Source organism: Carassius carassius, chromosome 34, assembly GCF_963082965.1.
Source record: "Carassius carassius chromosome 34, fCarCar2.1, whole genome shotgun sequence".
In the NCBI taxonomy this organism is placed as follows: domain Eukaryota; kingdom Metazoa; phylum Chordata; class Actinopteri; order Cypriniformes; family Cyprinidae; genus Carassius; species Carassius carassius.
In genome coordinates, this window is record NC_081788.1 from 23,741,782 (window position 1) to 23,767,632 (window position 25,851).

Sequence of the window (25,851 nt, forward strand, 5' to 3'; positions counted from 1 at the left end):
TATATATATATATATATATATATATATATATATATATATGTATATATATATATATATATATATATATATATATATATATATATATATATATATATATATATATATGTATGTATATATATATATGTCTATAATAAAAAACAAATATGTTTATAATAAAATATTATTTAATTATATTAAAATTTACATTTACATTCAATGCTGAGCTCTCGTTTTTTTTTTTACAACCAAGGCAAGCAAAATTGACAAACGTTAAATTTGTTTGTCAACAATTATAGATTTATTTTAATGTATTGACAGCCCTACTTTCTTGATTCTTTGGCTTCATTAAGTTGATTGATAAAAATATATGAACTAGCAGATCAGTTTCTGTCTTGCTAGTTTGATATTGCTTTGTCCTAGCAGATGCAGACAGCACAGAGTATCACCCAATGCTGAGTTGCACGTCCATCATTCTGTATTATGACGCTGTAGACTAGCACATTGGGCTGTGGCACTCTCTGGTTGTTCTATTTCTGTCCGGAGAAACTCTCTTAAAGTGGTAACTCACTACCATAAGTTTTTCTTTTTCTACTTCACAGCAGGCCTCTGTCCCAGATTTATTTTCTTTGGGCCGTTCCTACATTGATTCTTCATTGATGTATATATTTCTGTGACTGCTCTTCATGTCCAGGGCGTGGACCATTTCCTAAACCATTAAGAAAAACATCCTTATATTAAAAGAGCATATCCCTGGGTAACATCAGTCTTAGGAGGAAAACCTGGAAGTCTGTAATAACATGTATTCATTGTGGGTCTTGGCATTTCATACAGACACTTCCATGTAAATACATTGCACTTATCTGTCCGTCTATCTATCTATCTATCTATCTATCTATCTATCTATCTATCTATCTATCTATCTATCTATCTATCTATCTATCTATCTATCTATCTATCTATCTATCTATCTATCTATCTATCTATCTATCTATCTATCTATCTATCTATCTATCTATCTATCTATCTATCTATCATCTGCATGTCTGTCTTTCTCTCTCTTTCTCTTTCTCTCTCTCTCTCTCTCTTCAACCAAAAAGAAAGAGAAAAACAGTGGGAGGGAAAGACAAGTTAAGTGGGAATGTCTGAAATACACTTTTTTTCACCCCTCTTTTTGCAAACTGTCCTGTGTTTTGAATTGCAGGTACTGTTCAGTGCTGTGCGACTGCTGACAGCCAAGGACATAACAGACAGTCATCCAAACAATGATCAAACTATAAATCTGTTTGTCATCAGAAACCTTGGAAAGAAGAAATTGTCTACAAATACATCTCACACACCAGGTAAGATGCTTTGATGCTCTTATTTATCTTCCTGACCTGTTCCCCAGTTTTGTGCACCTGATGAGTTACCATGCTAACATGTTTCTGTCGCAGCTGATTCATTTCTTTGAAAAGCTTACAAAGCGTATTTCAGCTCATTAAAAAAGACCCCTAGTTTTTAAAATCCTTGATAAATGTTGTTGTAGTGTCATTCAGTCCTCCACGTCACCTCTGTAATCTTGACAACATTCAGTAATGTAGTCTATAATTAGCCCATCTCATCTCTCTAATATGAGTTGTAATTCAGCTTTGCTTGACCATTTGGCATCATTTAGATATTATACATCTTTAAAGAAAAATCTAGATATCTTAACCTTATTTTTAAAAATAAAAATAAAAAAGACTCATCTACATCAAGCTCATAAGTAGATAAGTAGGTGCAAACTAATTTAGACTGAGGTAAAGATTTTTAAGAGCTGAAACAAAAAGTTTCATTCATCAGCATTCTTATTGTGCTATTAGTAGAATTTTACAGTGGTAAAATCTGGCTGTCATTGCATGTCAACATTTTGTGTGCTTTTAAATTAGGTCTGTCAGTTTATTACATTGTCATATTTTAAGAGGATATGATTTTGGTACATTCAGTGCCTTTATTTCAGCGCATGAATCAGGATCTCTAAAAACAATCTTTTAAACTTGCCAGTAATGTGGTTCTTTGACCATTCTGTGGTAAAGGGTGTGGGAGTGAATTTAAAGGGAGAGAAAGAGCTCAGAGGCAGTTTAAAACCACACGCACAACACGTGGCACAAAAAAAGAACTAGTTACTGCAGATCTAGACGATCTCAGAATCTAATAAATGTGCATCAGTGGGTCTGCACACAAATGATCTTTTTTAGTATATTTAGTATAATATTTTATCTATTTTAGGAGCATTTATACAGTTATAGTATTTATTCATATTTTGAATTGGCTTTTATTATTGTGTCAGAGCAACTGTACAGTATTAAAAAAAGAAAATAGTGTGTTAATAATACAAAATAGTAAACACTAAACATTGAATGTCATTGTATGTCAACAATTTTCTCATTTATTTTCATTTTTATACCTCCTAAGGAATTTTAGACTAAACATCTGAGACTGTTGATCCTTAAATTAAACAAAATCCCCTAAGCTATGAAAGAGCAATTCAATTTTCCTCTAGGATGGAACTGCTTTTGGTTATTATAAGTGAGTCAAGTCACATCTATAATTTATTTACATTGATTGTACATTTGTCACATGTTTCTTTTGCAGAAGAAAATTATCAAATGCTCCAAAAGGGCATTAGAGGCTAGATATTTTTTGCTCTCTGTCTTCATCTCATACTGACGTTGCATCAGTGTGGTTTCAGCTGTAATTTAGCTACACAAAGGACACAAAAATACATTTAGATGATGTTACACCCATTCTGGGAGCGAAAAAAAAAGTGACCTTAAATATAGCATGAAGACAGGTTATAAAAATACACATTTGCACACGTTGATGAATCTGACCCAAACAAGTCTTTCCCTGTCTCAGGTTTTAGTTTTAGTTACAATGAGATATTTTCCCTATTGTCGATGTGCAGAGCAGATTAATTTATTTTGACTGTTAATGAGGCGGTTACATATTCAAAGCTTAATGAGACCACAGAATGATGGATTTTTACCAGAATCAGCTTTTGGATACAAAGTAGTATTTATGGTTTTAAAAAAGCCTGGAAAACAATTGCACTGCCATATTTTCAAGGCTTACTTCCTCTGTGTTTCTCTTTTTTTCACAGATTAAAAACGTAGCAACCATGTTGTTGGTCCTCGTGGCTTTTCTGTTTCTCTGCACTGCCCACCTGCCACTTGACTCTTCTGCCCTTCCCTTTGAGCAAAAAGGATTCTGGGACTTTGGCAATGACATTGATATGAAAGAGCTGATGATGATGATGAAGGACCAGGAAGAAGGGTCAGCTGTGGATCCTTACCAACCGGAACATCCTACATGCCCATTTGGCTGTCGGTGTGATCTCAGAGTCGTACAGTGCTCGGATTTAGGTGGGCTTAAGATGATATGTGTTTGCAAAAGTATCTTGGTATAGACAGACAAGATAATAACTATTTAGTCTAAGAGGTTTGGCTTCTAGACCCAAATTTATATTGGGTATAAAAAAAGAAAAAAAAAGTACATATATATATATATATATATATATATATATATATATATATATATATATATATATTTGTTATTGTTTTTTTTCTATTCTTGTAACCCCTGTTTGGGCTGCAACCCACCATTTGGTAACCACTGGTGTAAAGAGTGAAGTTACACTGGTTTGTGATTAAGATGATTTGAGTTACAGGATATCCCCTTTATATCACCCGTCCTATCCCAAAATTACTAGTCTGTGACATCAAGCAAAGATGAAAGACCTGTTCTATCATTTTTCCCATGAGATTTTTTAAAATGTGGTATGAATGAATGTGGTATGAAACACAATTATTTGAATATGAGTTATGAGGTATATATATAAAACTACATCAAATATAAATCAAAGTTATTGCTGAAAGTAGGGAAAGTTAGCAGGAAATTTTGGCTGAAAGCTAAATAGAAATGTCAGGTTTTAACATCCACATCAAAGGCCTGAATGAGATCAGGGTCATATTTAGCTTGAGAACGGATACCAATTCAGACACACCGCTAATCTGGCCCATCCACATCAGACAGCACATGTGGTGTGTGTTCGGTCACCTGAGAAGACAGACATTCTGCTTATTCTACTCGGTACAGCAAACGTGCCATAAACTATGATGTCGGTCACCAGGAATGATGAACTTAAAAGCAAATGGACAGTTTCTGTGGATGCCAGGTACCACCCAAGCACAACTGCCCTCTTTCCTATCTCGCTATTATGAAGTTTATAAAATAAGCTATTCTACTCTTTTTTTTCTCTCCCCACGTTGTAATGTGCTACGTGGAGCCATGGTCATCTGGCTCCATCTTAATTATATGGGAAGCTTAGAAGGGAATGCTAGCACACAACAACAGAGCACAGCAAACACACAGTCCCGAAGCCCAGAGAATTACCAAACATTTCCGAAATTATAGCTCGATGAAAAGTTTACAAGTGAACTCAAAGACTCGGTTAATCCTGAAGAAACTGTTTCTTAAATGAACTGCCTTCCTACTGTCTAAAAGCATCATAATTCTGTAAACCAAGTGGCAAGTGGGGGGATTCGATGGATATAGCATCTATTATTACAGCTCTCTGGAAAACTTGATTTTGATTGGCCAGTTCTGGTAAGCAGTAGAAAGATATTTCCTCATATATGCCATCATCCATCTAATGCTGTAGGCCGCCATTTATAGCTGTTAAAGAAAGCATGTGCCTGTATGATATTTTACTTTCATAATGTGACTGCTGAATTTGTAACAAGAAAATAATTAGGGCAGGAATTTTTCATTTTATTCATCAGCAATTCATTGGATTATGAAATGTGGGCATTGCATACCAGAAGGGAGACAGGTGCTGGAGGGGCGAGGCAGAAAAATAGGAGGGTCTGGTGATGTCATCTGAAAAGGAAAGTCATTTTAGAAGTGGAACAAGTTGCAATATTTTAATTAATGAAGATTTTTATGAAGAAAATAATAAATCACACAATACAAGACCATAAAGTTTATTAAAAAAAAGTAAATTGAGTCATTTTGATTTCAAGTTGAGTTTCCATTACCCTGGAAAAAAATGATTACCATAGCAACATTAAAGCCTAAACAACATTTAATCCACAATACTGATTTTTTTTTCATATCTCATTTCTAGCAATGCATCATTCTTGTTTGTTTGTGCATTATTCCCTAACAGGTTTAGGTTATGTGCCATATGATATTCCTAAAGACACACTGCTGTTGGACCTGCAGAGCAACAGGATCACAGAGATCAGGGAGGAAGATTTTAAAGGAATGACCAACCTCTATGTGAGACCTAACATGTCTTCATTTTATAATTTGCATCATAATCACATTTGCTTTCTTCTTATGAATTAAATTAGAAATGCAATATTATGCTTTATGATAAAAAAAGTTCCCTCATCGTTCCTGTCCTGTTTCAGGCCCTGGTGTTAAGAAATAACCAGATCTCCAAAGTTCATCCTAAGGCATTCCTCCCTTTGAAGCGTTTGCAGAAGTTATACATCTCGCACAACCTTCTGACTTCCATCCCTAAAAACCTTCCTCCATCCCTTGTGGAGCTGCGTATCCATGACAATCATATCAAGAAGGTGCAGGCATATAGCTTCTCGGGCCTCCACAACATGCATGTCATTGGTAAGACTGTGTGTTTGTCTGTGTGTGTGATTAATGATGTCCGACAGACCTTAGTCAGGTTAGATGCCATTTTGAATTTAACGTGGATGAGGGATCACAACTTTTAAAACTGTTTCACTGAGTTTTTGTCTACCGAAAGTGTTTTTTTTTTAAACTCTTTGTCAGCTGAATAAAAGTACACTTGCTTCTATCCCTCACAGCCTCTTTTTTATTCCTGTCAAAGATGTAATATGCCACTACCCTGACTAAGGTCTATGGTTGCTCACTGAGGTTGTACGTAGTTCTGTAAAGTTGCTTTCTTCACTAATACAATGCACTATATAAATAAAACTAAAGACTTGATCTGTGCCTCAAACACTGGTTGATGTTGCAGAAATGGGTCGTAATCCACTCCAGAACAGTGGTTTCGAACCTGGAGCATTTGTGGGCCTTAAACTTAACTACTTGCGCATTTCTGAAGCCAAACTCACCGGAATTCCCAAAGGTAATGAGAATAATGGTTAAAATTGAATATAAACTTAATTAATTGACTTAACTTACTGCCATCCTCTTTGCCATTTTTCATATTTATTATTAGTAAATGGGTTCATGAGAATCCTGTATTGTATATGTATATACAGAATAGTGGTGTACTTGTGTTACAGAATGAAAAAAATATTTTCTACATGGAATGTGTCCCAATCTTTTCTAAACACAATGCGACTTGTTCTATTCCATATGGAATGTGTCTCGTTCTTATCAGACCTCCCCAGTAGTCTTCATGAGCTTCATTTGGACAATAATCAGATTCAGGCCATAGAGTTGGTGGATCTCAGCCAGTACACCCAGCTGCAGAGGTAAACCCTACACATTCCTACTTGTTTGGTGTTATATTATTGGCATATTATATATGTTTCTACTGTTAAATAAAATGAAATATTTCCCTTCAGTTGAACTATTATCATGGACTTTTATGACATAAAGTTTGCTTTGGGTGTCCTCTAGTGGTTAAAACCCCTCTCTTTCTGTGTGTAGGTTGGGACTTGGCAGTAACCAGATTCGCCACATTGAGCACAGTGCTTTGTCTTACCTCACTGACCTGAGAGAGCTGCACCTTGACAACAACCGTCTGTCCAGTGTGCCCAGTGGACTGCCTCATTTGAAATATCTGCAGGTGTGTTTGTGTACATGATTTTACTGATTCTAGTTCATTTATACTATATAAACGAAACAACACTCTCCTTACAGGTTGTCTACCTCCATTCAAACAACATCACTAATGTTGGAGCGGATGACTTCTGCCCTACGGGTTTTGGGATAAAGAGGGTGTTCTACAATGGCATCAGTCTCTTTGATAACCCAATCAGGTATTGGGAGGTGCAGCCCGCTACCTTCCGCTGTGTCAGTAACCAGATGGCTGTACAGTTTGGCAACCACAAGAAATAAAAGGTGCACAAAACCAATCCAGGAGGAGAACAAGAGGAAGAAGGCCATAATTTGTGTAAATCAAGATATATGAGTGAAGAAGATGAATAAACATTTTCATGGAGGCATAATTCGGAAGAAACGTGGACTCCATTTAAACCAAAGTCAAACCAGTCTATTTAAAACAGATTATAGATGTTTGTAATTTGCCAGCTGACTTTAATGAATATATACTCCACAAAAATACATTTCTGTTTACTTTAGTTGACATACAGCATTGATGATTCCTTTATTAACTCTCTGAGATGTCTATCAACAGCTTCATTTGCTTAGTTTTCATGGATTGCATCTTTAAATAATGAGATTAATTCACGGTTTGTCACTCTGGACGGCTGATTGTCACTCATTCATCATGGTAATACTGTAATAAAGTGGATTGTGTTGTGGATGTTTATGCCATCACAAGACATCCAACTCTAAAGGTGACACGCTTATTTATCTTTAACTTAAAGTCAAGATCCTAAGTGTATTCGGTGAAATTAATAATAAACCTGCAGTGGTGGCAGGAGATTTGAAGGTGGAGTAGCTAAAACTGAAATGACAATGTCTTCACAAACAAACCTTCTGCTGCAAAAAAAAAAAAATCACGCAAATGTTGAAAGGCAATCAATCAATTACAGGGAGTGTTCACTCACTTCTGACAGTGCATTTAAATAGAGCTGCGTTTCCCAAGAGTAGCCTATATAATAAGAAAGCATTTATGTTTTTGGAAAGTTAAGCCCAGAACAATGCAGAAAAAAACATATAGGCTACATGTTTGAGTTACTTCACAATAAACCTATTGAAATTGTACCCTAGTTTGTGCAGTACATTTATTTAAATTTGAATGTTAAAAGTTCATATTGCTCTTGTTCTATTGTTAATATAAATCCGAATAAAAAGTTTTATTTTATGCATGCAACAGCCTGTTACTGGCAGTCCCTTGAACCATGGTAAAGTGAACATAGTTTAACTATGTGTAAACAAAAATATAACCTAATAAGTTGCAATTAAGGTGTATTGAATGTTAAAATGCATTTCAAATATAAAGTTAAGTAGCTATTATTACCCATTGTACATTGTAATAATTAAATAAGTTTCATAATCTAAAAGTTCAGTTCAGATACTGGCCATTAAAAGTATCGGTATCGTATCAAAAACAAACTATGTGGTAGCCTATCGCCCATCCCAGCAGCAGGTTGTATCCACCATGCAGTTCGGAGATTTGATCGAGTTCTCGTACCCCATTGGCTACTCACATTGAGGCGTGTACGACGAAGATGTATACGTCATTCACTTTGCAGTTGCTGGTATGCACGTTTACTTTAGTATTAATACTAATTCTATAAAGATATAATCATGCTATACCAGACAATAATATAGCCTACTATATGAGTGTATATAACTTGGGGCATGTTGGGGCACACACACACACACACACACAGAGAGAGAGAGAGAGAGAGAGAGAGAGAGAGAGAGAGAGAGAGAGAGAGAGAGAGTTGGATAGTAGATTCCAATAATTAAGTAGCCTATAGTAATTAGATTAAAATACTTGTAATCAGACAGTTTTTTTATTTGATTACATGAAAGCATATTGTTCACAAAATAGCAATACAGAAAAAACAGTAATATTGTGAAATATTATTACAACTTAAAATGATAGTTTTCTATTTGAATATATTAAAAAAAAATTATTTATTCCTGTGATGCAAAGCTGAATTTTCAGCATCATTACTCCAGCCTTCAGTGTCACATGTAACATCCAGTCTATCACATGATCATTTAGAAATCATTCTAATATTCTGATTTATTATGAGTGTTGGAAACAGTTCTGCTGTCTAATATATTTGATGAATAAAAGGTTAAAAAGAACTGCATTTATTCAAAATAAAAAAAAAATTCTAATTATATATATTCTAATAATATATTTTCTTTACTATCACTTTTTATCAATTTAACACATCCTTGCTGAATAAAAGTATTGATTTTATTTACAAAAAAGAAAGAAAAAAAAATTACTGACCCCAAATTACTGACCAGTAGTGTATATTGTTATTAAAAAATATTTATATTTTAAAAACATAGCTTCTTCAGAAGTATCCTAAAAAAGTATCACATGTTCTGAAAAAATATTAAGCAGCAGAACTTTTTCCAACTTTGATAATGAATCATCATATTAGAATAATTTCTAAAGGATCATGTGATAATGATCCTAAAAATTCAGCTTTGCATCACATAAATAAATGATAATTTAAAGTATAATAAATTTAAAAACAATTATTTTTAACTGTAATAATATATCACAATATTAAATTTTTGATCAAATAAATGCAGGCTTGATGAGCAAAAGAAACTTCTTTCAAAAACATTAAAAATAGTAATGTTTCCAAACTTTTGGTCGGTACTGTATATATATATATATATATATATATATATATATATATATATATATATATATATATATATGTGTGTGTGTGTGTGTGTGTGTGTGTGTGTGTGTACAGTATGTATGCATGTGTCTCACAAACTGCCTTATATTAAATGTACTTTTTCCAGATGAAACTCAGCTGATGAGTACGTTTTGAAGTTGTCTGCAGGCTATCTTCCTTGTTTGTGGTGACCTTTTGCTTGGAGAAACAAAGATACGGCGTCAGTTCCTGTCTAAAATGAATGTACCAAAAGGAGCTTGTGTTTCAGTGAGCAATAACCAGCACGCTCTCGACCCTTCACCTGTGGATGAAATTAGAAAAAGACGAGATGCTTTACTGGACAAAGAGTTTACTTACAAACTCCTCACACAGAATTGTGAGCACTTTGCCAAATTTGTCCAAGTGAGTACATGAATCAGGCAGTTTTATGAAAGATCATTATCTTTATGTGCTCTGTACATTTGAGTTATTTTGACATGATGTTGATTCCTTTGTTTTAACAGATTCCAGGGAAACCCAAAAACAAGGAATGTGTGGATGCTACAGAACTATTTAGCTGCCTTGTGCCATCAAGTTAACCTACTGAATGCCAAGAACTATAAATTATCACAAGAATAATTTATTATGTTTGAATAAAGATATTTGTCCCACACTCATTTAACCAGTTAAGACATTCCCCTAATGTAAGCATATGGTTTAATTATTTTTTGGGATCCAAATAACTCTCTGTAGCTTATTTGTTGTAACCAAAAATGTGATTTGCTACTTAATTAGTCAGCTGCAGGTGACTGTTTTCCCAGAATAATAAGTAGGCCTATATCTGCTAAAAGTGAATCTGCTGTGTAGAAAAAAAAGCCATTTTGATTTTATTGAATTCATATCAGCTAAAACTGGAAAGAAATCAAACAGGATTATCAAGATTTCTCACCGGGTTTAAGATGAACCTATTTTTATTGTTTAAGTTTTCACATTAGTAACAATGACACTGTGGTCACTATGCAGATTTTTCATAGGTAAAGGGACAATGCAGTGTTGTGTTTTTCATCATTAAAATAAATAAATAAATAAATTCAAACAGCTATTATGATTCTCTTTTCTTGTACATTTATTAGTAGCCGCATAAAAAAATACTAGTTTCACATCACAGGGTTTCATGACCCTTTAATTTATTGTTATTTTGACGAAGCGTTTCCTACATTCCCCGGATGTTGCCCCACGCTTTCTCATGTCCCGGATGCACCTACATTTTAGTAGAGGAACAAAAAAATGGGCTCGTTACCAAGCTTCACCAAACCGTTTAAATTATCCCCACACACGATTATTGTACACATATGAGGACCAGACCGCAGTTTTGAGAAGAGTCAACGTCCATTGTCTCCGTGTCTGTAAAGTGATTCATGGCATTGAAGAGGTAAGACAGTTGTGTACATTCAGTGTTGCTACACGCTGTTGACGTTAGCAAGCCAACAGTCAGTTCTTAAGCGAAGTTTATATCAACAACAAATAACGTTTAAGTATATTTAGGTATATAGAAGCATTAAAGGGGATCACAATGAAACATTGACCATAAAATATGTTTTCTTAAAAGATTCCCGTGTTCTTCAGCCTCTCCTTGTGTATGCTAAGCATCAGGCTAACACAGCTGTCCAGATGGATTTCAGAAGATTGTTGATGTCTAACTGCTTATTCATCAGTCTTTTCATCGGAGTTTCCAGTCTCAAACCTTGCATATGTAAAGAGCCTATGTTCGTGTTTTTAAACGCATGATATGGAAGTTAAATGATTGATGCATTCAGCTTTTTTGATTTTCACTCTCTTATATCTGTTAGATGTTAATTATTAATCTAAACCAGGTCAGTAACTTCACTGTTCCTCAGCCTAAATATTTTATCCACCAATATTTGTTAGGTTTATTAGATCAAAACTGAACAAACAGGCTTAAATGCAAATTTTCTATAGTAGTTAAATTCAAATAGGTTCTTAAATTGAAGCACTATAGATGTGATATCAACTATATAATCCCTATGATTTTAAAAGTAGATGGGTTTAGAGTATCTAATCTGTATGATTTATCCGTAGATGTTATATCAGAGTACATTTGATGTTCAAATGTGTTATCTAAATATATGATGTATATTATTTTAAATTTAGATGTGATATCAGAATATACATTTTTAATATATATGTGTAATAACTTTAATATATTTTCTATCTGGTTTTGATACCAGAATTTATATATGGTAAATTGATATTAAAATATACAATCTTAATGTTTTTATATGTAGATTTGAATTTAGAGTATACAAACTATATGATTTTATATGTAGGTGTGATGTGAAAACATGATCTGCATGGTTTTGGATGCTGAATGATTGAGCAATGGCAGCTGACGTTAAATCTAGAAAACAGAGTTGAGCAATAGATCTGTAAAAAAAAAAAAAAAACAGTGTAAAATGAACCCAGGTCATGTGGTAATTTGTCCTAGTCTGATTATCATCTTTATCAATTTATTATTCAATATGTTATATGAATCTAAAATACTGTGGTGGTGTTAGTGACCTAAAGCTTGAGTATTAATTTTGTTCTCTTCTAGAGTGAAGTTGGAGGCGAGAGTTGCGGGCCAAGTGTGTTGACACAGTTCAGGCTGCTTCACACTGCTGACAGGGCCTTCTGCCATCCCCCTCACCCATCATCCATCTAGTGAAGAGTGATGACCTCACAGCAGCATGGGAATGCCAACCCTGCCCTCCTATCACCACAGAACTCTTCATCCAGTCAGGGCAGGCAACACATTTCTCGTTCCCCGATAGACTCGTATTCCCGCTCAGGGCTTTCCTGTCCTCGGAGAGGCTGGGTTGCAGCTTCATTATCTCCAACAGCTCACGGTAACTCCCTTGCGCTCTCTCTAAGCCGATTGGGTCCGGCGTCCTGCAGTAATTCCTCCTTATCACGGAGACCTGCATCTGGCTGGGTGGAGCCGTGGCCGGAGGAGGCTGTGGATGACACATATGGGCTTTACTCTCTTCACCGCATGTTTGATATTGTGGGTGCGCAGCTGACGCACCGTGACGTACGTGTGTTGTCCTTCCTTTTTGTGGACGTTATTGACGAGTACGAGAGAGGAGGGATACGGAGCGGGCGAGATTTCCTGCTTGCGCTGGAGCGTCAGGGGCGATGTGACGAGACAAACTTCCGGCATGTTCTTCAGCTGCTCCGCATCATCACTCGCCATGACCTGCTGCCGTACGTTACGTTGCGCAAGAGACAGACAGGTTTGAGATCTTGTCAATTTCACTTTTGACAGATGCTTATTGTGTACAGTGAAGCTACACTTTCATCACTATGCAGTATTTTATGGCAAGGAGCATATCTAATGTGTTGCTAATTATTTTCCAGTGTGCCCAGATCCAGTGGATAAATATCTGGAGGAGACATCAGTCCGCTATGTTTCTCCCAGAGGAGCAGGAGAGGCGCAGCAGGGAACTCCTCACAGAAGAACAGGTGTGTCCTGCATTAGACCTCTTAATTTTGCTGTAAGCATTTTTACTTTTATGTTTTACTGAAATACCACATTTGTCACTCTGTAAACTGCAGAAATGTCTTATAATTTTTTGATAAGCTAATCTAAATTTTTGATGCACTAATCAGTCAGTAATTTAGTGTTTTTAGAGTACAGCACATATGTGGGAAACAGGAAGTTTGGATTTTGAAACAGGTAGGGTTTTTGGATTAAGGGCGTGTCTTAATTCAGTGGCTACTGGTGTGTTCAAGTCCTCCTTGAATTGTTGTGGCATTAATATAAGTAAAACTCATAAATACAATCTTTCACATGTGACTAGAACGCACCATAAGTTTGAAAGAAGTTTCAGAATGACAAAAGGCTTGAATACACTACACAATGTTTACAATATGGAAAGATTTTTAATCACTTGGGATCACACACTTGCCGACTTTGTAAATGGTTACTACTCAGATTCACACACTACCACACTTTGACATTGTTTAAAAAATCAGGTCAAAATATTAAACATGTCGGATATGATCAGAGTCTGAGCTCATCAAAAATTGAATGTTTTTCTGTGAAATCTGTGAAAACTCCAACTGTTGAATTTGGCAACTAGCTGCAACTTGGGGCAAAAGCTACATAGTGTATTCCAACCTAATCATGATTAGTGGAAAAGCATGTACTACAAGCGAGACAGACATCGTGGTAGTGATTTTAATTTTCTGTTTTTCAGGAACCCAGCCATTGATCTGCTGTCCTCCATCAGGACCCCAGGTGTGTCCACCACGTGCTAAACCCACCCCACCTCCACTGAACAGAAAAAGGAAGAGATCTCACACGACAGCTGACTGCAGAGAAAAACAGACCTGTGGTAAGACAACAAATCTGAAGAACATAAAAAAAAAAATGCAAGCACAAGTTGCTGAAAGAGAAGGTTTAGCGCCATGGAATGCAGGGCTCAATGCTAAGGATTGTTCAAAGTTTTACTATCCCTGCCAATATTTTAAATGGCCCTGCAACAAAAAAAAAAATAGTTGCTGTTATCATTGTTTTTGACCCTTGCTATCTTTTATTCTAATAAATAAGCTTATATGACACAAAGATACCAATCAAATAAAATTTTAGATACCAATTAAATTTTACAATTCTCAATTCTAATTTCCACAGCAAAAACTACTAGCCTAACAAATATAAAGTTCACACATTATTAAAGACAAGTGAACAGTCAAATGAACAAATTACAAGCAATAGCACAATGGAATATAAAGAACAAAGATACAAATGATGCTTTAGGAAGAACAGCAGGCGAACAGAAATTCACTCTCTGACAGCAGGTGTGACAACTTATGTGACGTAGTAATTTCGAACAAAATCTGGCCAAAATGTTTTTGTTTTGCTCATTTAGGGAGTTTGAAATAGCTTGCCAAAGCTAACTTTCTGGAAAAGTTTATTCCAGCTACAAAACACCTTCGTACTCTCATTAGTCCATGACGATTGAGTCATAGAAGATGTCCGCTGAGGCTCCACCCTCTTTTATGCAGAGCTCTTTATTTAGACTGTCGAGTGGATAAAAACTGGTCTGCAGGTAAAAACTGAACAGTGTAGAGCCACTTTATAGTAGCAAATTAAGTTTTGCTTTTGATGAAATAAGACACTGACACTGTTTTTCATGTTTAACACTGCTGCTTGCTTTTAAGCTATATATTGAATAAAATGTTTTCTCCTCTTTTATGTTGACGCAGCAGTGGCCCAATGGGGCCAGTGATAAATTTGTCAACTGTCCCGAGCATCTTTCACGCTGGCCCTGGGCCATTGGCCAGTTCTTATTGTCGAGCACTGGAATGTGATATTAATTAGGTCATAACCAATTTGCCAATAAAAATTATATGTTTTAATTACACGCTCATGCAATGATATAACCCGTTTTGTTCGGACCTCTTGGTGGCACACCCAGTGACTTTTATAAAACAAACCTATTAGCAACCTCTTAAAATCATTGAAAGTTTCTTTAAAGGCAGTCAATCATATTAAAACATTTTACCCAGACCTTGCCATTTTTGGGTATGTATCATATTCTCCATGGATGTGCCATCTGAGCATTGACCATTGACAAGCAATACTCCTGGAATCTGTGTGTCCTTTGTAGGTTGATTTAAAAGCCACTTAGTTTTTTTTACCTGCTTCCTTGTCTCACAGACATACGACTGAGAGTGCGTGCGGAGTACTGTCAGCACGAGTCGGCTCTACAAGGAAACGTCTTCTCCAACAAGCAGGAGGCGCTGGAGAGGCAGTTTGAGCGGTTCAACCAGGCCAACACCATCCTCAAATCCCGAGACCTGGGTTCCATCATATGTGACATCAAGTTTTCAGAGCTGACCTACCTGGACGCCTTCTGGCGGGACTACATCAACGGCTCACTATTGGAAGCCCTGAAGGGCGTTTTCATCACGGACTCTCTGAAGCAGGCAGTGGGCCACGAGGCCATTAAGCTCCTGGTGAATGTGGATGAGGAAGACTATCAAGCTGGCAGGAGGAAGTTGCTGAGGAACCTAGTGGCAGGAGGTGCCACTGCAGGGACGGGGAGTAGGGATGGTCTCTTGTCCTAGTGGTGGGATTGACTCGGTAAGTGGAGGAAAGTCAGAGAGACCCCGATGAGAGATTGAACACTAATGAAAAGATATACATGGTGGGGAGGGAAAGAAGAGTGAGGAATGTAAGCAGAGAGGAAGTGACTCTAAAAAGAAAGATACCCTATACAAGAGGCTGCAATTTGCATGTGGATGGAAAGAGGTGATAAAAGTGTTCTGGAAAGTTTTATTTTGAGTATCTCAAGTTGTGGAAATAAAAGATGAAGGGAGAAGTATCAGACAACGAAGGCATTTAGTTTATTTTGTCTTTATTCCTTTGTAATTGACACTAATGCTTTTGTTTTTAGGTTTGTGTGAATTCGTTTTTTTTTGTGCTACATTTCCATTTACGTCTTGTTGCACAACCATTGTTTAAATGAAATGTGTTTGCCTCAAAGTTTAACAAAGAGGTTTGATAGACTGATTTACAATCACATGCTTCAATTCATTATGGAATAATCCCCCTGTCAATGTTGTCTAGCCATCCGTGGTCAAGTTTCTCTGGATGTAAACTTGCAAAAGCAGAATCTCAGTTTTTATTTATAGCACACTGCACCATTGCACTTCACTTTGGAATTGTGACTACTTTAAAGAGAACACATTCTCCATTTGTTTCACCGCTGAAATTATTGCACATTTGGTTTCATTTTAGCAAATTCACAAGGGGACGTAGACCAACATCTGAAGATTCTGAAGCATGGAGAATTGGTTTTCAGAATGGTTTATTATATGCTTTGTTGCAACTTGTGTTTTGCTGCATGTCCCTGTAATTTTCTTTTAGTTCTGGAAAAAACCCAATAACGTTGGCAGATGTTCACTCTTGTTTGAATTTGCAACTTTAAAGGTGCTTTTTGTCCAGAATTTCCCAAAAAGATTAAGACATTTGGGCTCTAAAGGCCTATTAATATCCATGTTTGGACCAATTTAGTTTTACAGTTAATCTTCATTGTTTGTTATTGGTTGAAATTCTGGGCAGAGCGTTAGTTGCATCACTAATGCTATAATACAGAGATATGGCTTTGTAAAGTTGAAATGCATGTGACGGCAGTATTTGATTGAATTGGTTGAAAAAAGATTAGGTAGTTCTGAGAGTTCGAGTAAAAAAAGTTTTGTACTGTTATCACTAGTTTAAAATATAATCTCACTTGGAACAAGGCAATACACACAACAGAAGCAGAACTTTTTTTTCTTTACTCATGATTTTGGGATGCTCCTTAATAGCAGATTGCTAATGTGCTATATGTTTATAATTTCTACTCCTTTGAATTCAAGCAAATGTGTCCTGAGAAACGGCCACTGCCAGGGTTTATATGTTGAAATAATCTGCTGTAACGTCTGTCCAACAAGTCCGGAAAGATGACACAAATTGTGCCAACGTGACTGAAGTGAAAGAAAAATGCCTGAGCAACATGCAGTCGCAGGAAGATGTATAATTTGACCGACTTGATGTTTTTCAATACTTTTAAAATACCAAAGCTGTTCCCAGACATTCATTCTCTTTAATCTCTTTCTCCTTTATTCATTCTCTCCTCCATCTGTTAAGATATAATGAAACTGTTAAAATATAGAAAGAAAACTGGTGACCTGTGGGGTGAGTGGAACAGATGTTTAGTAAAGTTAGCTGTGGATCAATTATTGCTATTATTATTATTACAGAAGGAAGAAAAGCATTTTGTAATGTTTTCCTAATGGAACTAAACAAAGTTACAGACTGGTATCTATTATATAGGTTACATGTTCTATTGATTGTGTTCAAGTGTTTGTCTTTATATCTTGCATGTATATGACATTGATCCCCTTAAATATCACACAGTGACAATTGAGCTGTGGTCTGTAGATTTGAGATATCTAGACATTTCTAACCTTTTTTATACTTTGTTTTTCATAGAGAAAGAAATGGAATTGCTACTTTTTGGAGAAGTGAGATGAGTATTCTCAAAGTGACACAGTAGAACAGATGAAGATGGAGCACTTTATTTTTTACTCTCTCTCAAGCGTTTCACCTATTGTAACCATATATAGTGATACCATTCCAAAATGTAGGAGATGTTCGGCATCATTGGTCATCTGTCGCATTATGACTCTGATTTCTGAATTATTTTATTTTTGTTGACCATGCCGCTGGTTGTGTTAAGTGAAATATTTATGTGCAAAATAGACAGCTGGTTCATTCAATGTCTGTACAAATCAATAAAACAAACTGGAAAAAAAGTCTGTTGCATTTCCTTTTTTAAAACAAAAATATCCAGTTAGAAACATATTAATTGACCAAATGTATTTGTATGAACCTTAAAGCTGATGTGTGTAATTTTATGTATATTGAAATTCCAAGTTAGCCATTCATAGATTTGTTTTCCCAAAAAGTGCGTATGCTGGTTCAGTGGCGTCAACAAAACACTGCTCTGTTTGATAGAACTGACTGACCTAGCAACATTCTCAACCAAAAGTTGCAGCAGTGCAGATGGTTTGGGAAAGTTGGTTATAAATTGCAATTCTGTAGAAATATAGGATGTTGTTTAGTACCATATTGAAGTTATCTGTTAAGATTCATATTTATCTACTTGGCAGTTGCTTATGCTGAGTTCTTCTGCCTGGTTTTGAGCTGATCATTTTTTTGTGATCACTCTGAACAACACTGTTAGAAGTTTGACTTAAATAATGCTTGCAAAATTAGAAAGATTTTTTATTTAACCAGATGGAATAGTTGCATCTACCCGCAGGGACTAACATGCTAACTAATCAACCCTTTCCACATTGAAAGGGATGCGTAGAGTCCTATTAATGATATCAGCCTATATATTTATCTATAAATCTAGTGTTGCCAAAGACATGTCTTCAGTCTTTTTTAGATTTCCTTTTCTTGACAAAAACTTTCAGCAAAGCCTTGCTCATCAAAACCAAGAGCAGGCAGACTGCCATAAACAAACTCACTATCAGCATTAAGACGTCCACGCAGTAGTAGGAATACCAAGGAAGCCTGTAGGACTCTGTGTGCAAGTGTGCTGCACCCTTATGCCTCATGACAAACTCCAGCCAAAAGACGGCACTGTCCATTGGCTTGAGCGGAGTGTCACGATGTAGGCTTGACATTCTGCGCATGTTCTTCTGGTATGGCTGATTTTCATCCAGGATGTCCTTTAGGGTTTGTGTAAGGATATCTACATCCAGGGTTGCGACATCAAGCACTTGAGCCACCCCTCTGGCTTCCAGGCGAATCATGTTGTCAAACTGGTCGAAGATGAGCGGAAGTCCAAGCATTGGAACACCGTGGTAAATCGCCTCGTAGATACCATTCGTTCCTCCGTGTGTCACGAAAGCTTTAGTTTTAGAATGGCCTAAGAGGTCATTCTGAGGCAGCCAGTCCACTATCAGTGTATTGTTCCCCAATTTAGATGGCTTTTTCCCAACATGCCTCCAAACCACCTTTTGTGGCAAACGAGCAAAAGCGGCGGCTACAACTTCGGATATGTCAGGACCCAGACTTCCAAGCAGAGTACCCAAAGACATGATCACAACCCCGTGCTCTCCAGAGCTCTCGACAAACTTCTCCAATTCATTTGGTAGAGGTTTGGATGGTTTACACTGGAAGCCTCCAATATAGACCACATTGGGCATAGTAGGTCGAGGGAACTCGAATACAAAATCTACTCGCATGAGCCACAGATCCGCTCCTTGGATCAGAGAGTACACATTGGAGTTTGGGTCTATGTATTTGCTGATAACTCCTTGATAAAGAGGCCTTGTGATCATGTGGTCTATGTATTGGCCGATTCCAAAATGCAAGATATTTTTCATTTTATTTGCAAAACTCATTTTATCTGTCACCCTAGATCCGATAGTCGGGATGTAAGAAAGCGGCGAGGGTGCAATTGCAAAGTGCCCTTCTCCATTTGTTATCCATCGTACATTGAACACCATTGGTAGACCCAAGTACATGCCCAGTATGACACCTCCTGCAAAACCAGGATCAGTTAGCATCAAATCATACTTGGACTCTTTAAGTGTTTTTACAAGCTTTTTATCCTCTAGAATGGTCCTCACCATCTCAGCAGAAGACTTGTGAGACTCTTCTAGAAGAGTAATTACTTCTTTCTGAAGGGCCATGAATGACCAAACAGATCCTTCCCCTCTTTGAATGTCAATGTTTCTCTTAAGAAAAGACGCCATGTACTTGGGGTCCTCCAGGCTAGTGAGATGATCGGCATGGATGGTGATGGGCGTATAGTGTGTGGTGTTCTCTGGTATGTACCAGCTGTTAGCAGAACGGACAACTGTCAATTTGTGACCACGCTGATGAAGTTCTCGCAGCAAAATGTCCATGTTAAGCCAGTGGCTTCCATCCACTGGGTACACGAGGATCTTCCCAGCCAGGGAAAGTGGTGGGACACTCCAAAGGAAGGCAACAAGGACAAGGATTTGGGGATGCAGCTGCATTTTCTGAAAATATATACTTGATTAGTCATTCATTTTGATTTGGAAACAATGCAGGTCTTGACTTTTTGCATTTGTGGAAAATAAAAATATGGCCAATAGAAAAGGTGTAAATTGGAAACCACTGTTTGGACCTCTTGGACTTTTTAATATATTGTGTTCTGGAGAAGAAAGTAAGTCATACAAATTCAGAATGACATGAGGGTAAGCTAATTATGTCAGTTTTTTGTCCTCCATTTAAGAATTATTATTGCTTTAAAATACTGAAAATGCTTATTCAAAATCAAGTACAGAAGACTGTAGTATAATATGTTAAATCTGTTTTTTTTTTTTTTTGATAATATTGTTAAAATATGAGTATTATACCAGTACCATATGTGATTACAAACTGACATTACTGTCTCATTTCTAATGTAAAAAAAAAATATATATATATATATATATATACATTTTTTCTCTCTAATCTTTCATTTGCCAGTGGGCTGCCCCCTTTACACTATCCGAGATAATCACTGCACATTGACCTGGCACTGCTACACAATCTCACAATCACAATGTACAGTTTTAAGAGTTCACGGTTTAAACGAGAGACACTAAAGGTACTATAGTACACAGATATTGTAAATAACACAAATATACTGTATGTCCCTGGCATGTATGCTAAACAGATGCGTTATATAAAGTTTATTCATCTGAGGTTAAACTTTTGCATACCAATGACTTGAGCATCCAAATCGGTGTTCTGGTTAAATAGATTGCACAGTGGTAGCAATTTAGTTATTTGCACAAAAATGTTTAAATGTGTAGCTCATTGTGCAAAAAATTACTGCAAGTGTGCATTGTTTTGAATGGCTTTGTCTAAGTTTCTATTTCTGTTTTAATGATATGTCCATTGACTTAAATACTTCTTCAAGATGGAACATTCCAAAACATGCAGTCAATTTAAATGAGACACTGTACCTGGTGTTTGGCGATGTCCTCAAGAGAAGTTTTGCAATGTAAAAGAATACCCAAACAGTGCAGTTTTTATTCCTGATCTGGCAGGCTGTCTTGTAAAAGTGTATTGCCAAGAGTAAGCAAAGTCCCTAACTTACGTTTTCATAGTGTTTTTCTCGTTTTAAAAGTGGTGACTAGCACAGATATCGGACTGGGAACAGCATGAGGTTGAACTTTAGCCCAGAATTGTACTTCCTCTATTTATTTAGCCTATCCTCGAAAGGGGGCTTGATCTTGTGTTTGGTGTAAGAAGGAAAGAGAGAGAGAGAGAGGTAGGCCTACAAACAGATTAGGTCAGGGGATTTACATACAGTACATTCCATCTTCATCAAAACCTTTATTTGAATCTAACTCATTAAAAACAAGTCTCTGAGATGGAATATTCAAAGCATGGAACCAACACACATGATGGCAAGACTGCATATTATTCCACTTCTGACTCAATGTATCCAAAAAGTGTGCAATCATAAAGATTTATCATAATTTGGAACCAGTGAAGGAAGATTATTATTAGAAGCAAATATTATCCTGGATAAGCTAAAATTCACATTTTTCAGAATTTCAGTTCAATCCAATAAGATCTTAATTAGTATGGGTATTATACTCTTTTTGAGCATTATAAAATAAAATAAAAATAATAAAATATGCAGAGTGAGAGGGCACTTTTAATATATACAGTCCTTATGTTAGATATCAGCTCACTACATTGTAAAAGATTCATCACTAACAATGGTTTCAGAAATCATGTCTTGTGCGGCAACAAAGAATATATATCCAAGATATCTGCAGCGGGATGCAATGCCATCTCCTCCGCTAGAGGGGACAACACTGCCACTAAAAGGGTAGTTCACTTCCTGTTGCTGGTACCCATGTTGCATACGCACAACCGGCGCAGCGTCATAGAATGTCTATGAACAGATTCACGCCCACTTTTAGGGGAAAACAAACCGCCATACAGGTCGAGGAAGTGGACTAACCTTACAACATCCCAAACAACATGAGTTGTTGTGTGGTTGGGTGCAACAATAATGTTTGTAAAACCCCAAATTTGAAATCCATGCCATCATCATCCACATCTTGCTGTTGGAAATATCATAAATTACGTATGATGCTAAACGAAAGCTAAGCCAGGCTCGTTGTATGGCTGGACAAAAAAGTGCACGCTGTGCTCTAACTATAAAGACAAAATATATACATTTAAAGATGTTTACTTTTAAATACGAAGTAACTCGATGAGGGACGAGTTAATGTCCGGGTAAGACTCTGGCCACTGGGTGGGGTTGTTGCACCAATTTGACACTGGGAGAATGAAGGGACGTGTTTTAAAATTGACCAAATTAAGTTTGTGGATGTATCTTTCACGCACAAACATTCTGGAATGATACATTCTGCTGGATACACCAAAGATTACCTGTAAGGCCGATCCTCTCATGGAAAATTGTTCAAAAAAAATTTGGTTAGACATTTAAGGATAAAAAGATAGCCTATGCAATAAATAATTTGTTGCTTTTGCTGAAATGTTTTTTACTTCTTCTCCATACTATGGAAGTTAATGGGGACCAGTAACTGAAAGTAATTTCACTTGGATGCAGGAGAACAGTAGGGTGCAGCACAGTACATAAATACAAAATGAACACAGTCCACTTATAAGTGTGTCAACAGGTCATTATTATTTGTTTTATAACGTCAGATGATTTCAATTGGCAAGCACAGAGACACACAGGGAATTTGTTCAGTGTTTTAACCTCAATTTTGCTTTCCTATTCTATAATTTCAGTTTTAGTTTTATTTGCTAACATTACTGAAAACTACAAATAAAAAATTGCGCAGTAGGCTAAACCAACAGCACAGCAGTGTTAACAAATTAAAACTATCAGTATTCAATTAAACGTAAAACGGCAAAGTAACAGTGCAGAGTCAATTTATGCTTTCATAAAGTTATGAAATTAGCAATTAATTTTTTTTTTACAAATTTACATATGCGAGTGTGTGTGGTCGCGCGTCGACGTTTTGGCAATATTTTATGCAGAACAATCGTGCCAATAAAGTACTTTGAAATTTAAATTAATGTTAATTGAACCAAGGCTCTTCCTCGTCCTCAAGTCCTTGTTGAGATGTCTTATTAATGTATCTACAGCTAACACAGGCTGCAAGAGAACTCGCTTCGTAATTAATGCTCGGATGCCCAGTCGAGAGAGAGACATAAGTAAATAAATTAAAGAGCAAATTCAACAATATGTTATATCTGTGTCATTTTATTTTTGATTGTTTCTATTTTTATTATATTATGTAATTAACCGTGTTTTGGCTTAACTGTGTATGAAGACATTTTGTATCAATCTAGTGTTTAGCCTACTATTTTATATTTTTTTCTAGACATTTTATGACTCAGATCTTCCTCATAAATATTAATAAGGTCATGCTGTCGCTGTGTGTTAATCGTCCAATGTGGAATTTCTGATTCATGAATATTAAGTACATCATGCTAACGCATCGTGCCAACTACCCAATGGCGAACGTTCTGCTTATGAATATTGATTAGTCGTGTTGACGTTACGTTGTTACCTTGCTTGGTTACCTTCCTAAGGCAAAAAAAACCCCAAGTTATGAATATTAAAAACCCAGCCTTCGTCGTAGTAGAAGTCGTATTTTACCGGGAAAGGGAAGGAATGGCGGAGAGAGAGGGAGGGAAGCGAGAGACCTGGAGCTCGAGGGTTGTTCATTCGCCCCTCCCCCATCTCGCGTCCTCCAGCGCTCGGATGCTGCTGCTGCTGCCATCCCATCACCGAGAGATGCGCGTCAAACGGGCATCATCAGCATGTAGACCCACATCTCTCCTTCATCAATCACTCTATCAATCAGCGCCAAAAATAACAGCACCGATGTGACCAAAACGACCCTCCTTTACGTCCCCGACAGCACAACACGCCGTTTTTAACCGAATAATTAATGCGGACATGGTACAATCTGATCTGCATCATTCAGGTTTTCTTCCGCATAAGATGAAGTGCTCACCACCGTCTGCTGCCTCCTGCACCCTTCATTTGATTTTTATTCTTCACCGTTGTGCATCATCTGTATTTGGAATAGCGTAAAGGTCAAATGATGTGACTTTCATTTTTGTGATCTCCATGATGGGCACGATTTGAGGATATCATCCCGTTTTTCCTGTCTTTTTTTCCGACTCAACGTCAAATGTCCTTGGAACATGGCCTGCGCGGTGAGTGAATATATTTATTCACAGATACATGTTCACAAGTGCCTTGTGGTGTCAGCAGGGTATGTTTTGTGTTGGGTTTGTTTATTTGTTGCAGTCGTGTCTGCTAATGTATAATTAAAGTGCATTATTATTATGATTACAGTATGTAAGTATTACATGGAAATTTACAGTATGCCCAGCACATTTCTGCTGATATAATTCTCAAGTATAAGTTTTATGCCATGATGGTAGGCTATTCATGATTGTTCAACAATTGTTTTTATAATGTCTTCAAATAAAAGAGTAATGCAGGATAAATAATCATACAGTAATATATCTATAACATTTACAGTATATAATACAAATAAATAATCACAAAAACAATCCAGTGTTTTAATCATACATTAGATATTATTTTAACATTTATTTAACAATATGAATCTTCATTATTGTTCCATAAACGTAATTAAGAGCGGTAGGCCTATGTCTATTAAAGCCTGTATGCATAAAACAAATTAATAGTTTTTGATAAACTAAAAAGCACTTCTATCAAAAACTTTGATAGACTAAAAAGCAGGTGATGGATTGATGTAACCTTGCTGTCTGGTTAGTTTGTGCAGCCTTTCATTTTAATCCCCGCCAAATGTGTTTAATATTCATTTGTTTTACCTTTACCCTCGCTATGGTTGATCGTAAGATTATAACACAAATGCTAGAGTTATTTTTTTATATATATATATAAACTGAAAATGGACCAAGGTGAACATCTGATTCCTGAAGGTTACCAGGAAAGGGCATCATCGTCTATAAAGCGCATGTTTGTTAAGGAATCTTCTGGCCAGTTTTAATATTAGACGAGGAGGCGCGAGCACAGATTATAGGTTTAAATGTTCAGTAACCTAAAGTTGGTGTCACAGCAGGGAAATGGAGGCGCAGAGCTCAAGCGGATTTTAATGTCATCCAAAATTGCAGGCCTGATGGCTGGTAGTGTTGCCTTCGTAAATCTGTTCTGCAGTGGGATTGGGCAAGTGTTTATGTGCGCATGCGCAGGCGTCTCGTACTGACTGAGTGAAGGCGGATTTTGCGTCGAGAGGCGGCACTCTAAGGTACATGGGGAGAGGTGCACATAAATCACATTTATCAAGAGAGAGTATTTCTAAAGGCTTTTAGATAAGAAGTGATTGTCCTCGGTTTCTCTCTGATATTATGCAAACAATCCATTGCAGTAGGTGTATATATGATGAACGCTTGGGTACTTGTTTCCCTCAAACTTCCTGCACCTGTGACACCTCGTTGAGCTAAATGCCACCTTCACATTTCACATAATTGTTTCGTCGACTTTTGAGCGTTTCAGTTGAACAGATACGTTAATAATGAAGTCTAAAAGCATAAATAAATAGGGTAGTTGTCACAAACAGCTACTAACTGTAAGTGAACGCAAAATAAAATAATAATAGCCTAAAAAAAGAACACTAACACGCATTTAATATTTTTTTTATATGACTAAGAGTCTAATATATCATGAAAGCAGATGAAAAGTTGTACCCAGGAGAGTGTTCTGGTTCTTGTCATAATTGTCGGGACAAGTTGTCA

The 25,851-nt window shown here is 36.6% G+C and overlaps 4 protein-coding genes across 10 annotated transcripts in view; 3 read left to right on the forward strand and 1 right to left on the reverse strand.

Annotated features, from left to right (window-relative positions):
• The first annotated feature begins 1,042 nt into the window (after window positions 1-1,042).
• Window positions 1,043-7,518, forward strand: LOC132115238 (biglycan-like). Its single transcript, XM_059523623.1, has 8 exons — window positions 1,043-1,319; window positions 3,101-3,362; window positions 5,168-5,280; window positions 5,415-5,628; window positions 6,002-6,112; window positions 6,371-6,464; window positions 6,643-6,781; window positions 6,856-7,518. Exons 2-8 carry the CDS (start codon window positions 3,119-3,121, stop codon window positions 7,051-7,053), a joined length of 1,113 nt encoding a protein of 370 aa, XP_059379606.1. The 5' UTR covers window positions 1,043-1,319; window positions 3,101-3,118; the 3' UTR covers window positions 7,054-7,518.
• A 3,188-nt stretch (window positions 7,519-10,706) lies between these two features.
• On the forward strand, window positions 10,707-17,821 carry LOC132114794 (death effector domain-containing protein-like). Of its 2 annotated transcripts, XM_059523121.1 has the most exons (6): window positions 10,707-10,911; window positions 12,094-12,772; window positions 12,897-13,001; window positions 13,739-13,876; window positions 15,202-15,627; window positions 17,521-17,821. In XM_059523121.1, exons 2-5 carry the CDS (start codon window positions 12,211-12,213, stop codon window positions 15,609-15,611), a joined length of 1,215 nt encoding a protein of 404 aa, XP_059379104.1. In that variant the 5' UTR covers window positions 10,707-10,911; window positions 12,094-12,210; the 3' UTR covers window positions 15,612-15,627; window positions 17,521-17,821. The 2 variants fall into 2 exon arrangements, with proteins under 2 accessions (XP_059379104.1, XP_059379103.1); XM_059523120.1 differs by lacking the exon at window positions 17,521-17,821 and having other exon boundaries at window positions 15,202-15,868.
• Window positions 17,591-21,253, reverse strand: LOC132114793 (UDP-glucuronosyltransferase 2A1-like). The gene is made up of 3 exons (XM_059523119.1): window positions 21,024-21,253; window positions 18,264-20,069; window positions 17,591-18,192 (listed from the first exon to the last, which is right to left on the reverse strand). Exon 2 carries the CDS (start codon window positions 20,064-20,066, stop codon window positions 18,468-18,470), a length of 1,599 nt encoding a protein of 532 aa, XP_059379102.1. The 5' UTR covers window positions 20,067-20,069; window positions 21,024-21,253; the 3' UTR covers window positions 17,591-18,192; window positions 18,264-18,467.
• Window positions 21,254-23,784: 2,531 nt separating this feature from the next.
• LOC132114796 (plasma membrane calcium-transporting ATPase 3-like) overlaps window positions 23,785-25,851 on the forward strand; it is a 32,585-nt gene continuing 30,518 nt past the window's right edge. For 3 of the 6 annotated variants that reach the window (XM_059523125.1, XM_059523124.1, XM_059523128.1), the window contains exon 1: window positions 23,786-24,279. The gene's annotated coding sequence lies outside the window, so the exon portion shown is untranslated. Of the gene's footprint in view, window positions 24,280-25,851 lie in introns of all 6 variants that reach the window. The other 3 variants (XM_059523123.1, XM_059523127.1, XM_059523126.1) reach the window with 2 other exon arrangements.